The sequence below is a fragment of the Plutella xylostella genome, chromosome 6, assembly GCF_932276165.1.
Source record: "Plutella xylostella chromosome 6, ilPluXylo3.1, whole genome shotgun sequence".
NCBI lineage: Eukaryota > Metazoa > Arthropoda > Insecta > Lepidoptera > Plutellidae > Plutella > Plutella xylostella.
Window position 1 is genome coordinate 2,370,216 of NC_063986.1, and position 17,234 is coordinate 2,387,449.

General features: G+C 37.3%; 1 protein-coding gene across 2 annotated transcripts in view; it reads left to right on the forward strand.

Annotated features, from left to right (window-relative positions):
* Positions 1-17,234, forward strand: part of LOC105389987 (suppressor of lurcher protein 1) — a 312,632-nt gene that overhangs the window by 253,056 nt on the left and 42,342 nt on the right. For both annotated transcript variants that reach the window (XM_038119808.2, XM_038119809.2), the window contains 5 exons: positions 6,995-7,151; positions 7,835-7,894; positions 9,557-9,645; positions 13,649-13,771; positions 15,659-15,730. In XM_038119808.2, coding sequence (XP_037975736.2) covers positions 6,995-7,151; positions 7,835-7,894; positions 9,557-9,645; positions 13,649-13,771; positions 15,659-15,730 — 501 coding nt within the window. The remainder of the gene's footprint in view (positions 1-6,994; positions 7,152-7,834; positions 7,895-9,556; positions 9,646-13,648; positions 13,772-15,658; positions 15,731-17,234) is intronic.

The window sequence follows — 17,234 nt, forward strand, 5'->3', positions numbered from 1 at the left end:
TGTCTTTGAACTTCGCAGGAGCTAGACTAATTCTCCCGTGTATTGCGGAGTAAAGTTATCGTGCATATTTAAGTATTAAATAACTTCACAAGTTTGATACTCCTATTTTATTCTTGAAGTAGGAACGTAAGTATAGTTTCAGTTTCCGAAAGTACGTATAGTTTTATGTTTTAAACTTCTATTATGGATGGGGTTTTGTTTAAGAACGGTTAGGTACTTTATTTCTTCTTCTTTCTCTTCTAAACGACATGAGCAATAAAATGACATATATTTAGTGATTATTTTGGTACATCGATAAATTTGGATCATGTAGAGTCTTTTAAATATCATACTTTTTTCGGAAAATTCCTCCAGCGAACCAAAACTCGGCAAGACAAAAACATAATATAGACAAACATATCAAAATTCCCTTTCATTTCGACCACATCAGTCACGTCTCGCCCATACTGGCTTGCGATCGCGATATTGAAAAAGTATTTCATATTACTTCACCCGCCTCCCTAGTCCTACACCGCGGTATGTGATATGATTACAGTGCATTAGTTTATGTGAGTCACGTGATCAGGAAAATGCTGGCGAAAAAAGGGGTGAAATCTTTAAGTTTAAAAGGGGTCAGGGGACCAGGCCGACTCAGTATTGGGCATTATATCATATTGCGTGAAAGTTGTTTTCTCCGGTACTTGCACCCTTAAAGAAAAAAATATGAAATTGGTAATGGTATTTGATTTGGGTCACGTTGTCTATGTCTCCCCATAACCATATAAGTAGGTATTGTTGTGTGTGTATTTTTACACAAGTGTTCCATCCTGCATATACAGTATCTGAAGTACCAATAATTTTCTCACATTAGACTCGGTACTCGATACTCTATTAAGAGAAGTGCAGTGAAGAACTCAAGTGTAAGTTTCAGCTGCATTCGTAACAACTTCAATGTGGTATTCTGTACAGAGAAACGATGAGAAAGCGATTTTCATTTCTGACAAAGATAGTTAAATACCTTTAAACTTTGGTTTAATTTATTTATTTTAAATCTTTTAGTTTGATATTAAAAATTATCTTTATTTACCATTTCATTAGGATTACTTAGTTTCTAAACCGACAATAGGACTTTCTGTAGAACATACACGCATCTACGGCACAAAGATCCATTTAGAAAGTGGGGCATATAGGGTGCAAAATCGTTAATCCTGATTTTGTATTTTTAACTTGATAGACTTTTAGATAATTAATCAACTTTTACACGTTACATTTTCTCAAGAACTACACACTACCTACAATATCAGGAAGCGACAACAGAAAGATACAACCCAATTAAAATTTTAATGAACTTTCATAAAAAATACGTCGGCAGAAAACTCACAATTATCCAGAATAGGTATTCCAGATCTTTCGATAATCTCCAGCACTCAATTACAAGCAGTCATGTGCAGGTGTGATGTTTCCCTCGGGTTTCCACTTCGATTGCTTTCGCCAATAACTTTGCTTTGTTTGTTTATTTAGTGCTTCAATAACTTAATTTATCTCTTATATAGACTTACAGTAGGTAGATATGCATTTTGTTGCAAATTTTAGGGAAGGTCTTTAAGATTTCTACTCTACGTTAGCTGATACTGTTATTTTTGTGGGACATTTTCAAAATGTACATATCTATAGAAAAACTTAGGTATATCTTAAATTTTTATACTGTCTGTTTGCCAAAAATCGCTTAGATTGGTGCTTCTCAGAAAACTTAAACTTATCCAGATACAAAATGATATTCAAAAAATAAAACCCGCAGAGTTTCTTAATATTTTCATATTAAATAAATTTGGGTATCCATTAATTTAGTAATTTTTTTCTTGAATCGAAAAGTTAACTTTGACCTACTATTAGCCGTTTTGGAAAAATCCAAGATCTCCCTCCCTGCTGTCAGCTGGTTTTCTTCCTATCTTCGGGGTCGTCAGCAGGCGATCCGAAGCTGCTCGGTATTATCTGACTGGTCCGATTTGTCTGCTGGCGTTCCTCAGGGCGGTATCCTGTCTCCTTTACTTTTCTCTATGTTTATTCTTTTAGTCTCCTCTAATCTTCTCTGTTCCTACCATCTGTACGCTGATGATCTGCAGCTTTACAGTCAGGGCCATCCTGATGACTTGGATTTGACCATCAACCAACTTAATGAAGACCTAACACGTATTCTTGAGTGGTCAAAGAGCTTTGGTATTTTGGTAAACCCTACGAAATGTCAAGCAATCATCGTCGGCAGCTCTCAATTAATGTCTAACCATGATCTTACTTCGGTGCCATTGGTGTTCGACGGATGCAGTATTCCATTTTCATCCACGGTCATAGATCTTGGATTGATCATCGACGATCATCTGAGTTGGGTGCCACAGATTGACAATGTGTCGCGTCGGATCTATGCCTCTATGCATTCCCTTATACGCCTTAAAAACTTTCTGCCTTTCAAGACAAAACTTTCTCTGGCAACCTCTCTTCTCTTGCCCATTCTTGACTATGCTGATGTGTGCTATTTGGATGTGACTGAGGCTTTGCTTAACAAACTGGAACGCTTGCAGAATACCTGTATACGATTCATTTTCGGTCTCCGAAAATATGATCACGTGTCCAGTTATCGTGCCAAGTTAAAGTGGCTTCCTATTCGAGATAGGAGGAATGTACGCATTCTCTGCCTTCTTTTTTCGGTCCTCTTTGAACCTAATTCCCCTTCTTACCTTAAATCTATGTTCAACTTCTTATCAGATACTCATAGCAGACACCTCCGCTCCTCCCATAATCTTTTGTTGTCCTTACCACTACATCATTCAGGTTTTATGCTTAATTCCTTCTCCGTTACAGCTGTCCGACTGTGGAATGACCTCCCTGAGTCTATCAGGAAGGCTCCCAGTCGAGCAGTATTTAAATCACTGGTTCGGGCTCATTATCTCAGCAGGATAGGATAGAAGACAGTTCATTTTTTCATGCACCTCAGTTGTTGTGTGTTTATATAATAATAATATTATAGTATATATATTTATATTAGGTATTTATGTATTGTATATATTTTATAGGTATAGGTTTATATATTATCTATTAGTATATTGTATAAGTATAAATTGTTGTAGGATATTATATTTAAGTAGTACATATTTAGTTTTCTTCGCTGAAATTGTCTTAACTAAGTTCTTTTTTTTTGCACTCCCATACAATTTACTCCCTGTACCTCCTGTAGGTTGACTGGTAGAAAATGCTTTTAGCATTAAGTCCACCTAATTGTACATAATTACTTTTGTATATTGTGCAATGAAGAATAAATAAATAAATAACTTTCCTACTGGACACACTGTATCTATGAAATAGGTTGCCATATTTATAATTAGGTACGCGGCAGACTGTACCTCTACATTTATTCCAATTAAAATTCGTTCTAAAATTAAGAACTTATTTAGCTTTTATACATTAACGCCACCCGTTTCCTGCAATAGCTAAAAGCAAACGGACAACACGATTAAAACCGGAGTGCTTAATTAACTTACACCCATATTACACATTATCTCACTTCTATAGCTCATCTCATAATGTAATTAAACTTGTTTCATAAGATATTTTCTCGAATGTTGTTTCAATGTAGCACTGATTTGATGTAATATTTTTTTGTCAATATATTGTGCAAATTTTATTTCAAAATGTTGGTTTAAAGAAAACATTTCTACGAGGTGACCTTCAATTGGTACTACAAGCAATAAAATTTATTTTACATATTTAGCTAAAAAATAAAGTTTGTTTTATTCAAGAATTCAAGACCCAGTCGGCCATGCAGTTGGTCAGTCAGTACCAATTTCTAGACAAAATAAGATCACGAATTAAAAAATAAACAAATCTCGCTGACTACAAAATATAAATATTACTTTGCCCTACGGTGGATCGTATACAGGAAGTGCACCAAATCCCTTCGCTCAACATCCGGGCACACCTCTCGGATTGAACCATAATCCGGAACACCTCACAATATAAAATTTCTTCACAAGAAAAACAGAAGCGTTCAACACCGATCCAATATGTCAAAGATCACGGACCATGATGAAGCGAAAGAAAATCTATCTAAAGCGAATTGGTGGCCTTTTCATATAACTTTTTTTTTGTGTTTACGACAATTTGAGTTTAGCCTGATGTTTAAAGTGTTTTAACAATCAGTTATCTACAGTCCAATAAAACCCCAAGACCTATAATTTGAATAATAAAGTACTTTGAATCTAACTGAACAACTTTGTATAGATGTATATTTCCGAGGATAATTACATGTTTCCTAGGTTTTTTTTTTTATGTAGCCTGTGTAGTGTCTTACTGCTGGGCAAAGGCCTCCTTATGAACTAAACACTGTTCCCGTGCTTCCTTCGACCATTGAGGAAAAAAATAATAAGCGAAAATAAATTTAACAGTAACAACTTTGTTAGCATGCTCATACTTTTGTCAAACCATCACTATGACAGCAATTCAATGTCATTGATAGTTTTAATAAACGGGGCCCTGGATTTGCACCGGAAATTAGTTTGTTTTGCCATCGCGATCCCTCGACAGGCAGGCGGGTGTGTCGAAGCGCACCTGTGCTTGCTTTTCATTACAAGCGAGTACCCCGTTATTAAAAACAAGCTTCGCTGCCTCCCTATTGGTGCGATTGGAGCGGTCGCTTGTCTTTTGTTGAATTGGGGTACAAGGAGCAATCGTAATGTAGAATAACATTTAGCTGGTTTGTCAAGTTAAGGTCTAGTGACCTCGTGTAGTGGTGGTAGTGGAATTTGAACGAAAAAAAGAGAACCTACCATTTCTACAACTACATTAAACTATAGCGTATGTGTACTTAGTTAATGACATGATCATACAAAAACATACCCACTTGCTCACAAATTGTGAGCATTCGAGAACTTTGCACGACAATATTTGGTAAGTTACCTACAATAATTCTCTATGGTTGGTATTAAAAATATTCTCTCTGGTTGGTACTAGTTGGTAGGGCCTTCTATTTCATTGTTTACTCTTCGATTGTAGTTTTTTTCGCTGAATTTAATTTTAGTCGCGTCCCGTTTTGCTCTATCCGTGATTCGTGTTCGGAAAAAAACGTTATTTGTTGGCTGTAATTTATTCACGTCGCACTTTCAGGCTTTGTTCGAATTACTGTGGGGATGGATTTTGTTTTAAATTTTGTTTGTAACCCTACGTAAATGGCCGGGAAACATGAATAACAAAAAAAATATATCACTAAATCCCATACTAAATTTTACTGAAGTATATTATATCTAGCTCAAATGCCAAGAGCCCAATGCTCAATAGCCTGAGAACTTTTTGCTATCAGGATAAAATAATGATATAGAAGTCTTGTTTGATAACGATATAGAGTAGGGGCGAGAACACACCACCCTGAGGCACACCACAGACAGCCCGCAGATTACTCGCTGATAAGACAAATGATGGAGTGTGTGTATCAGGAATCAGATTGATACGAAGTGGCGGTAATTAGAGCCCTGAAATTGTCTGAATCTTTCGGGCGAGTGCGAATATTTCTTGTTCTTCGTAGTTAGCAACGTAATCTTTTCATTTTATTAATAAACTTCCTTGATATTCCATAAAAAAATTCAAGGACATTTGAAAAACACATTCAAAATCTATGGAATCTAATAATACACAGGCAATGGCTACAGATGCACAATTCAATCTTATAATACCTCGTATTTTCGTTTAGCGGTCAAACACAAATAAATCTAAAGTGTGTGTAAACTTAACGACCATAGCACGCGGTAGAACGAGGGTGGCCACTCTATATTATGACTAAAAACGAAGTTTCGGAGCGCACCACTCTATCTAGTTGTATTTAACTTGCCGATTGAACGACAGCTCTCGGTCGTTCGTTTTTCGTCAGTATAGAGCAACCCTCGAGGAACGCTGCAGAATCACAGCCTCACCACAGAGTTCGGAACTCGGACGCTTTATTAAAAAACTATTTCATTTCGTTGCAGAAAAACTAGGAACTTCAGCCCTCTCCGAGAAAGTATTGCTTATTTTATAAGTTTGCTCCTCAATAGCCACTGCTTGTTCTGCCTATTGGACCAGTTCTTTTAGGGAAAGTTTCAATGCCATGACAAAAAGCATTTTTCCTTATTTCATTAACTGCTAAAACATTTATTCATGAATATAAAGCTATCGTATAAGTGTACGAAAATTTTCAGATAGTACGTACATATTTCATTCTACAAAAGTGAACAACACCTATTTTTGTCCTGAAGTTTTGAAACTCTTATAAAATAAAAGATTGTCATTCCCACCCTTTTTTCACCTTTGAATAAGAAACCGTTTCACGCTCACCCCCATTCCAATACGTTTCAAAAGACAAATATTTTTGGTTCCGCAAACCAATGAATAAGTCGGCGACTGTCAATATTGCGAGAGGCTTTTCAGTGTTCAAGACATAAGCCTCCAAGTGACATGTCTAATCTGGCCCCATATTGGAAAAGTTCAGGGGCCGACTTGTAAAAATGGCTTTTTTAACCTTCTCAAGTTGAGCTCTTGTAATCCGCTTACAATGCCGGGTGTATCAAAATCTTAGGGAAACTCCACGTGAGATAAAGTTCATTCCCTTTTTTGTGGAATAATATTTTATCATTTCTATCCGGTATTTAGGGCCCTATTCTTGAGGAAAACAATGACAAAAAAGCAATTCGGGTCTTGGGTGTTAATATACATGATAAATACGTATCTGTATAGATATATCCGCTGTCCGATACCCACATTACAGGCTCTGCCTAGTATGGGTTCGGATGGCCATGTATGAGATGTCCCCGAATGTTGTGGTTGTAGTCCATATCACCTCAAAGGTGCAGAGGGTCTCCACTAACGTCCGCCAGATCCTTCTATCTTCGTTTGTATTTTTGGACGCTTCAACGTGGCGCCAAGCGTTTGGATGTCCCCCCGTATTACAACTTTTACTTCCATCTACTCTATCACTAACACCCTTCATCTCCCACAGGCCTCTTCGAGACAGACGGCGTCCGCGTCCCCGGCACAGACTGCGACTACCAGTTCAGCCACTCCGGCAACCGGCCCGCCCACGGCCGCCTGTACAGCCCGCAGTACCCCTCGAGTTACCCCAACAACGTGCGGTGTTCCTACCATCTTCATGCCAGGTGAGATGAGAGCGATTCTTCTTTTGTTTTTTTAGCCCTCGATTTGTTTGTCTGTAGTTTTGGAACTGATTGGTGCGCCGTCTTTTGTTTGGAACGGATGAGCCGGTTTAAGGTAAGCGTCTGCCTCTCGACATCGTACGAACCGGATGGATCGCATATAACAGACGCGCAGGCCGCGTGCACGCCAGGTGAGAATGATTCATAGTTCTTTCTTTTGTTTTTAACCCTGGATCTAATTTGTCTGCTGTAGCTTTGGAACGAATGAGCCGATATAAGGTAAGCGTCCACGTTTCGACATCATACGTATCGTATCGTTTCGTCGTCGTATGCAGTTTCTTTACTAATGGGCCGATTTTAATGCAGATGCTTGTAGGTATTTGGGAAGTCATATATTGCAAGTATTATCAAAACCTACTATACGTACCGTCCACAGCATCCCTACTAACTAACTTTGCGCTGCAAATACTAATGCCCAAATAACTTCTTTATCTTTAAAAACCATTGGATGTTACTAAATCGAAAGTTGAAATCATAAAATGAAGTAGGTACAGAAAGAAGTAATCGTAATGTAAGTACTTACTCGTAAATAAATAAAAAAATGTGTAGGTTAATATACCACGGCTTTTCCGTATATCTGTAAAAATTATTTTATTATGTGTGAAAATCTTTTTTATCCATTTCAGATCGAAAGAGCGCGTGAAAGTGGTATTTGAAGAAGTGTCTCTACAGAAGGGCGATATAAGGTAAATAAATCATGTCGGATTCGCTTACTTTCAAGGGGAAATAAGAACACTGTTGAATCAATCCCTTTTTATGGAACAGAGGATTTATAGATAAAATATCATCGATGTACATATACCACACATGATTTATAAGCTAGCTTCTGCTAGCAGTATTAGATATGCTGTTGATACGAAAAAAACACTGATCTTAATTTATTATTACCTAATATTTATAATAATAACATCTCTTCATGCTTCAGATATATTATGTAGTCCCTTTAGCCTACTTTGTTATATTACATACTCGAATGTAGCGTATTCATATTATTATAATACCTACTTATCGAACTTTGCTTGAGAATCATTAGCTATCATTTATAATACTGCAGTTGTCTTTTGTTCTACAGCAATAAAATCACCCATTTCACAGCCGATGTAGAAAATTTCATAACATCAAAACTTTCCTACTCCCGTAATGCAGCTTTTACGGCTACCGGTACCTTAAATTTGCCGATAAAACAGCGATATTCCCGCGATAAAAATCACGAAGTTCGTCATAATCTCATCCCAATAGTAAAATATTGAACGCTGCCCGAAACTCGTAAAGCGGCACATAAAACTCGTTCAGGCACATTGTTACGATCGTGCATAAAATGAGAATTATGCACTTAGGTATGCAGACCCGCCTGCATAATTGAATTATGTAGGTATTTAATAGCGCTCCGGAGGTCGTGTTAATGAGCCATAGCCGTAACTTCTAACATGGCGAATAATCTAAACTGTACGTGCGTATAGCTTATATAATTACTAGATTTGGGCTAGCTGTTAGCAGACTGTGGCTGTAATTGTGTTATTATTATTATTATGTGCATTGTGCAGTAAATAGCTCGTTATCCGCTTTAGTGCACTTACGTAAATTTAATAAATACCGAGTCTTAAGAGCAAAATGAACTCCAGAAAGTCGTTTCTGCATGAAAAGCTCGCTAACGGCTCTATTTGATTGTTCTTTGATGAAACTTGTGTTTAAGACAAGAAACACTTTACAGTGGGAGGGGAGGGGGCATTACACTATGCTCAAGCGTTAGAAATGCAATGGAAATTCATAAGTGCTCATTATGAATATTACACACCAAAGTCAATCCGGAGTCTTTTATTTGTTAATAGCTCTTTATAAAGTCCATCATTCTTGTGAACTCTTATGCAATTATGTCACAGTCAATAAAAAGTATCTATAGGTACACACACATTGTCACAGTAAATAAAAGTACATATAAATCATAGACCTATACACATCATCATACCATCACCAGAAGACCTCTCGCTCGCAAGTTTGTAATGACTCATATCATTTAATCTAATTTAAAATTTATATAGTATGTTACATTCTGATTTATAATTAAAATTGTATATTTATTAATAGTAAATTAATAAATGAATTTATTCCTTATATAATGCATGCTGTATTCACCTATAATTGAAGATGCATTTATCATTAGACTTAATTAAATTTAATTTAGCATGTAATTGATGTAATCTTTGTTGGTGAATCAAATAAATAAATAAATAAATAAATAAATAAATATCTAATGTATTCATGAATCTATGATAGAAGTATAGCCACTATGACTATAACACCCAACCGTTTGTGTGATAAAAATATGAAAACTGTAACATTGTCAACAGTTGCCTGCGCCGCGCCGACATCATAAAGGTGTTTGATGGCAGAGACACCAACGCACCCACCATCGCGATGCTATGCAACGAGCTTACAGGTAAGACTTGTGGGGTACTACCACCGAAAATTTGAAAGAATCATTTTTTTTTTAATCTCTTTTATTTAAAGAGACTTTATTATTATAGAAAGAAAAATTTAACTATAGCAATTATCGATCAGATGTACCTACTTACCTTGTATGGATCTGACAGATGTTTGACAAGCGATGGATTGTTAATGGACAACATTTCATTTTCTTTACCCTATATTTTTATTAGCTATTCGGAAAGTTTATAGAAAATTAGTGGACCCGTATTTTTTTATTTTGTATATACATAAATTTTTGCATGTTATTTTTAACTTTAAAGTTAATTATTTTAAAACCGGAAGTGACGTCACATATTAGGCTCAATTTTTATTTTTGTCTATTGCCTGAGTCTCGAAAAAAAACATAAATGACACTGACAAGTGACATTTAAACTTTGTTTACATGCCAACCAACAAATGGGTCATTTTCAAATGACATTGATATTTCTGATGATGGAAAGTAGGTACTTTCTTTTTGCACACCTTATAATAAAATTTTCTTGCACCTCCTGTGGGTTGACTGGTAGAAAATGCTTGTAGCATTAAGTCCACCCTTTGTACACTTATTTTTATATTTGTGCAATAAAGGATTAAATAAATAAATAAATAAATAAATACTTATCATGTAAAAAAATAAGCAGAAGCATTTTTTCAGCTGTGTAGGCGGTGGCATGCTCTGGGACATATTATATAGAGGTCATCTCTTAATAATAAATAAAAAAATAGTCAGAAAGTGTCAGAACAGAATTAATGAAAATGACCCAAATAAACAACAACGTCACGATAAAACGTCAAATTCAATCAAAAATGAAAGTGACAGTTACTTTGTTTTTAAATCTATAGGCTTTGATCATCAAAACGCATCGCACCTGATGCATGACGTCATCAGCACTTTTTTACTATTTTATGATTTTCTCGAAAATGATACATCCAAAAAATACAAAAATATTTTTTTTGTGGCCTTTAGAGCTAAATCTCGAAATGGTTTTCGATTTATAGCAGCTTTAGTTTTTTGAAATGTTGTCCATTGCTAATGTGTTGGTGATGGTAACGGTAGCTGGTAGAAGGTCTATCCCTGTACCCCGAAAGGGGGTGCACGAAATGAGCCCACTCGAGTGATGTATTAACAGTTTCAACGGCATTTTGTATACGTCAGGCAAACCCTGGGCAGTCACCGATTGAAGCATCTGTCCCTAAAACCCTAACATAACCTAAACCTTAGCCTAACTCTAGAGTTTAAGATGAAGCATATTGTTTTTAATGTAATGAACAGTAGATGAGCTCATCTGCTATTCTGAATTCAAGACTGAAACAAAAGTGATGTCTGTACAATGTACAAAACACGTACACACCGAGCTGAATAATTCAGGCGCGTATAAAACGCATCAAGCAATGAAATGTGTTTCTAAATGACATTCGTCTGAGAAAACAGAGGAGGTACAGAAGTTAAACTTATTGAACGCAAAAGTCGTTATATTTATTATGAGTCTCAAAACAGGTGCACATTTGGTGTATATAGTGTAGGTACATAGTGACCTACTTAATGTACCTATGTATTATCAATCACATCGTTTAAATTAATATTCAATGTGAGATGCTTAGTCATCCTTTTGATTGTATTAGGTCAGGTAGGATCAGGTTGACCACTAGCGAAAGATAACTGAGAGATGAACTATTTAGTTGATCTTGGGTTTTTCACCGTGGACCATTAAAACCAGTCAGATCCTTACGGGATAGGTATCCAAGGAGGCGTTGATGATTATAATGACAGTCCATAGCTTTACGCCTGTACTCTATCTAGTGGTCTGTGACTTTGAAGTGGCATTATTCATTCATTCAGCAGGTAAGGCGCCACTGCGACGGCCCAATTTGTATGTCGTATCCTCAAATAGAATAGCAACAGTGGAAAATCGATGGATGCCCTACAAACTCGATTCATTGCATGTTCTATGAAATTTCAATGAGACGTGACGGTTTCCTACTTACATACAACACTGGATTGTAACAGCGTCGAATGCGCAATATTAAAGTCTGTTTTAAAATCTCAGATACTAAATTGACAGATTCTGAACGATTCATAAACAGTCGATTGTACGGCAATTAAGTAACATATCGTTCTATTGGCACAAAAAAAATGAATTGGCATCTTTGATTTCTTTATGTTACATAGATTTTTATTATTGAATAATAAAAATCCTCGGTAGAAAAAACGTACACTTACACTTAAACGAAAGTTAAATTAATCTGCATTCCTATTACGAGCATAAGAACGATATCTCATCTCTTTATCACCACTCCAGCGCACCTGCGAAGCGTAATGGCAAGCCAAATCCGGTTCCAAAGATATTCATTTAAACGATATGAGATGTGACAGAGCGTTTGAAATCTTGATCCCTGGTTCAAAATTTGCACTAAAACGACAAAGTTGGTATTTTTTAGGGTTCCGTAGCCAAAATGGCAAAAACGGAACCCTTATAGTTTCGTCATGTCCGTCTGTCCGTCTGTCCGTCTGTCCGTCTGTCCGTCTGTCACAGCCGATTTACTCGGAAACTATAAGTACTACAGTGATGAAATTTGATGGGAATATGTGTTGTATGAACCGCTACAAAAATATGACACTAAATAGTAAAAAAAAGAATTGGGGGTGGGGCCCCCCATACATGTAACTGAGGGATGAAATTTTTTTTTTCGATGTACATACCCGTGTGGGGTATCAATGGAAAGGTCTTTTAAAATGATATAAAGTTTTCTAAAAAACATTTTTCTTAAAGTGAACGGTTTTTGAGATATCAGCTCTCAAAGTCGTAAAAAGTATGTCCCCCCCCCTCTATTTTTATAACTACGGGGTATAAAATTCTAAAAAAAATAGAGGTGATGCATGCTAATTAACTCTTTCAACGATTTTTGGTTTGATCAAAGTATCTCTTATAGTTTTTGAGATAGGTTGATTTAACTGTAATATTATATTTGCTGCTACGGAACCCTTTGTGCGCGAGCCCGACTCGCACTTGGCCGGTTTTGCGTATAGGTTTCTAAACTACATAGATCAGGACTAACATTTGTCATTGTGGCGAAATGATTTCCTAGTTAAATTAGTACTTATTTAGTTGTTGACAGCCCAGGGTGATAGGAGGGACTCTTTTCGTGCACTCCTATAGGTAATCCATTTATAGGCTGTTACAAACAGGGTATTTATTGGTAAATTACAGATTCAAGCTAACATCACAGGGTGGAAACACCAGAAGTAAAGTACCTAAGTATTAAGTTCCTTGGACAAATGGACACACCTCCCAGTATGACATATCATTTGATGCTTGTATACATCCGAGACGTTATTTTACCACGGCGACAAACGCTAAGATATTATAGGCTGTTTTAACAGCATGCAGATTTGATCACGCTCGCGGCATGGCCCCCACGCGTTCATACAAGAATTCATTGTAACGCGTGGAATATGCACGCGAGATGTGGGAAAATGACGTGCCATCCCACGTGCGTGATACAATCCGCATGCTGTTAGGGTCAATTCAGACGTACCACAACCACACCACAGCCACAACCACACCACAACCACGCCATATGGTCTGGCGTATATTTTGTATTGAAAACGAATAATACAATTCACACGTGCCACATTTTGCCGTTGTCATCGACCACCTGTGTAATGCGACCACATCGCAACCACATCGCGTCGGCAACGCCGCCACGCGGCGGCGGCACCGCAGCCACCTCCTCTCCCTATTAAATGAATACTACGACCACATCGCAACGACAGCGACAACACAACCACATCGAAATTTTGTCGCTGCCACAACGCAACTGCAAAAAGCCGCTGTCACACTATTCACACGTAACCACAGCTTGACCACATTATGTCGCTGCGACGTGGTGTGGTTGTGGTACGTGTAAATTGACGCTTAAACAGCCGACTCGCTAAGAAGAAGAAGCTAAAACATACTAATTTCTCCCGTCAGGCTACGAGGTGCTATCAACAGGCTCCTCGCTGCTGCTGCAGTTCACGGCCAACTCGGCGGCGCCGGGGCAGGGGTTCGCCGCCGCCTTCCACTTCCAGCCGCCTCCCGACTCCACTGCAGCCGGTGTGTATTACATACTGTATACAGGGTGTTGCAAAAAGGGTATACAAAGCCATTCTCCATTGGAAAAAGTCACGTAACCAAGAGAGTTTCTATGGTTTTTTTTGCGAATTTTGAAATTCTTATTTCGTTTTTGGGCTTAGCTATAACAAGCTGCACATGTAGGTTTCGGCTTAGTTTAACCTTTTTACAATATCCTGTATATGTATATGTGTAGACGGCCGAATGGTGTAGTGGTTAGTGACCCTGACTAGTGTGCCGAAGGTTCTGGGCTCGATTCCCGGCCGGGGCAGATATATAAATTAATGGTGTAGTGGTTATTAGTGACTTTGACAGCTATGCCGAAGGTTCAGGGTTCGATTCTGCTATTGTAAGTGGAACTTTTCATTTTATTGCTCGTGAGTGTATTTTGACGAACCAACAAATCAAGCGATGCGATGAATGACGACATAAACTTTTTTACGTAGATAAGCATTCTAATGAAATTCTAGGGTCCGATTGTCGATGTCAAAAAGGTAGTTCATGTTTATAACTTAGGCAAAGCGAGCCCAAAATTTGTTGTAAATTGTTTTCTTTCCATGAAGCCAGGAAGTATTTAAGGGTGTGTTGTAACAGATGATCGAGTTAAGGCGGGGAGTGCGCCAACAAGGTATATGAATGTGGATCTTGGCGCTTATCCAGTCGCTTCCGTCTTGGCACAAGGGGCTAGGGTGAAGTGAATTTGTCTTGAAATAATAAGCTATCGTAAGCATCATCAGCCCGTAATCGATTATGCTGGACATAGGCATCTCCCAAGGAGCACCTCAATACTCTGTCCTCGGCTTCTCTCATCTAGCTACCTGTCTAAGGTCGTGAATGATTTTAAATCTTTATCGTTTTTTTTAGTTCTCTATAGAATTACCTCATTTCTGCTAACGGTCGATCTAACACAGCTCTTTCCATAGCCAGCTGAGCGACTATAAATCGGTGAACCGGTTCCCACGCCTCAGAAAACGCAAACCGTAAACCCACAGACCGTATACTTAATTCACTGACGGTCCAAGACTGGAAGGTTATTGCTATGCACGCTTCAGAAGAAATAAAAAAAAATAACACTGTGAGAGTCACTTCCTACGTCACTGTTCAGAGCTAGGAGTCACTGGCGGCTCGGCGGCAAGCCAGCCACTTCGCCGGCACACAGCCACTTAGTGCTTACTATCTGAGAAATTACTATTAAATTACTCCCTTGTTACTTATCCACTGAGTGGGGTATGGTTGAGAGAGTTTTATTGTTTGTTGATGACTTTACCAAGCGGTTTGCTTTACTTTGAAAGGTTTTCCTGTAGATACATTCTTGAAGTGAAAGTCCATTAGAAAATACTTACCAAAAGTAAGTATCTACTTACCTATTTCTGAAAATTGCAGAACTATTTAAAATATCTACACGACCTAAATTGTACATAATCAAGTGGCTCAGTGAGCCAATAAATTTGCCTGCCGACATGATATGCATTCATAAATTTCCACCCTGTAGATACGTTTGGTTTCATTTCATACAAAACTCTGTTCCTAGAATAAAATCACATATTCAGCAAAGTGCTCCAATTTTCCGGGTATCATTGTGACCAGCACATTTTCTGTAAAACAAAACAAATAACCCGTAGCTGGTTTGTTTGCTTCACAAAAATAAACAAAATGCTGAACAAAAACATAACACCCTCACCACCCTGTTGCGGAAAGTTCTAAATAGCGCCATCTATGCAAGGGTGGCAGTACTACGAACACATTCCAAAGAGTAGCTTACAGATTACCACACGGTTAAATATACCTCATCTAGTTCCAAGCTAACTAAGCAGGTGGCGCTAGTATGCAGTTTAATATTTTCATAAATTTTATTTTCGTTATTTTCAGATTCCGATCGACTGCTCAAGTTGAGTTTCGGAAAAGCATTCGAGTCTTTGGGCCCAGAAGTAAGCGCAACAAGTAAGTAGATATGTTACATTTTCTTTACGGATGTTAAATATTCGAATTCCTACCTGAGGATCTTCTACAGAACTTTAAACAATTTTGTCTCAATATTTTCCCATGTAAGTATATAATTATTTCTAGATATTAGGTACATAAACAATCTTTTCAGACCTATTAATAATAGTGATTGGAGAATACAACTGTAGGAAGTCATCAGATATATACCTAATCAACCAATTTCTAATCAATTACCATTGAACTAATCCTAATCACGCAGTGGTTGATAAAGGGCTGGGATGATAATAGGGAACATGCAAGTGGTTCAAATAAGGGTAAAATATTATTTATAATAAACTTTGTTATTTCATAACTACGACTCCATCAATATTTTTGATTATAATTTATTTTTGAGCAAGTATAAATGAAGTTGAAAAGTACAAAAAAACTTCGGTAAATTCTAACTTCAGAGAAACGTCACCCATTTTCTTAGGGCGGATGTGACGTCAAAATTCTTTATATATCAATCTCAGAATAATAACTTATTTGCGTTTACGGCGGAAGTTAAATAAATGTCAAGTGTAAACAAATAAATGTTAATGTCACCGAGTGTTTGTGATGCTCGTTGTGATCAGATACGATGGATCACATAAAAATTCTTCCAATAGATCATAGCCTCCTATAACCTCTCCACTTCTTGTTTGATATGCTTGTTTGTTTGCAAAGTTTAGGACTTTTTATATTTTTTGTTGGTAGTGTATGGGCTGCCACTAGTTGTTCTATTGTAATGAGGCGTAAACAGCCATTCGCTAGTCAACGAGCCACTCAAATATGCACCATATTGCAACACAATAAAATTCAATTTGTATTGTAAATATTATGACATAAACATGACACAAGTTGCTCTTTCTACTTTTAGGTTATAATGGCAGTTGGATAATGGATGTTATTTTTTTCTAAATTAAGTTATGGAAGAATTCTCGTAATCAGAAGAACTGAACACATTAAATTTATTACGCAGTATGAACGAGTAAACTGTGGCCAGCTGCAGAAAAGGACAGCAAAGACTATTGAAAAGTTGAGAGCCACATGGAAAATGGAAATGGAGCCGATGGAAAACCACAACCATCCTGTAAATAGAGATATATGATAGAGTGTGATATGATTACACTGATTAGTAATAGTAGTTTTTTTTACGTTGTTATTTTTGTAGAATTAAATTCGGGGATAATCATGTAGCATGTGAAAGAAAACATCGTGAGGAAACCTCAATATTTAGATTAAGCACATTTAGATATGTGAACCCACCAATCCGCAGTGGACCAGTGTGGTGGGAAATGGTCCAAGCTTAGGAAGGGGGTTTAGACCTTTGAGATATGCACAATGGTTCCATTCAAGAGAGCCAGGTGCAGGTTCTTACACCCCCACAGATAATAGAATAGAATGACCCACTAACCCTAGTTTCTCTTACTGAGAACCAAAGTTACAGTAAGTACTTACATACAATACAAATATTACTTTA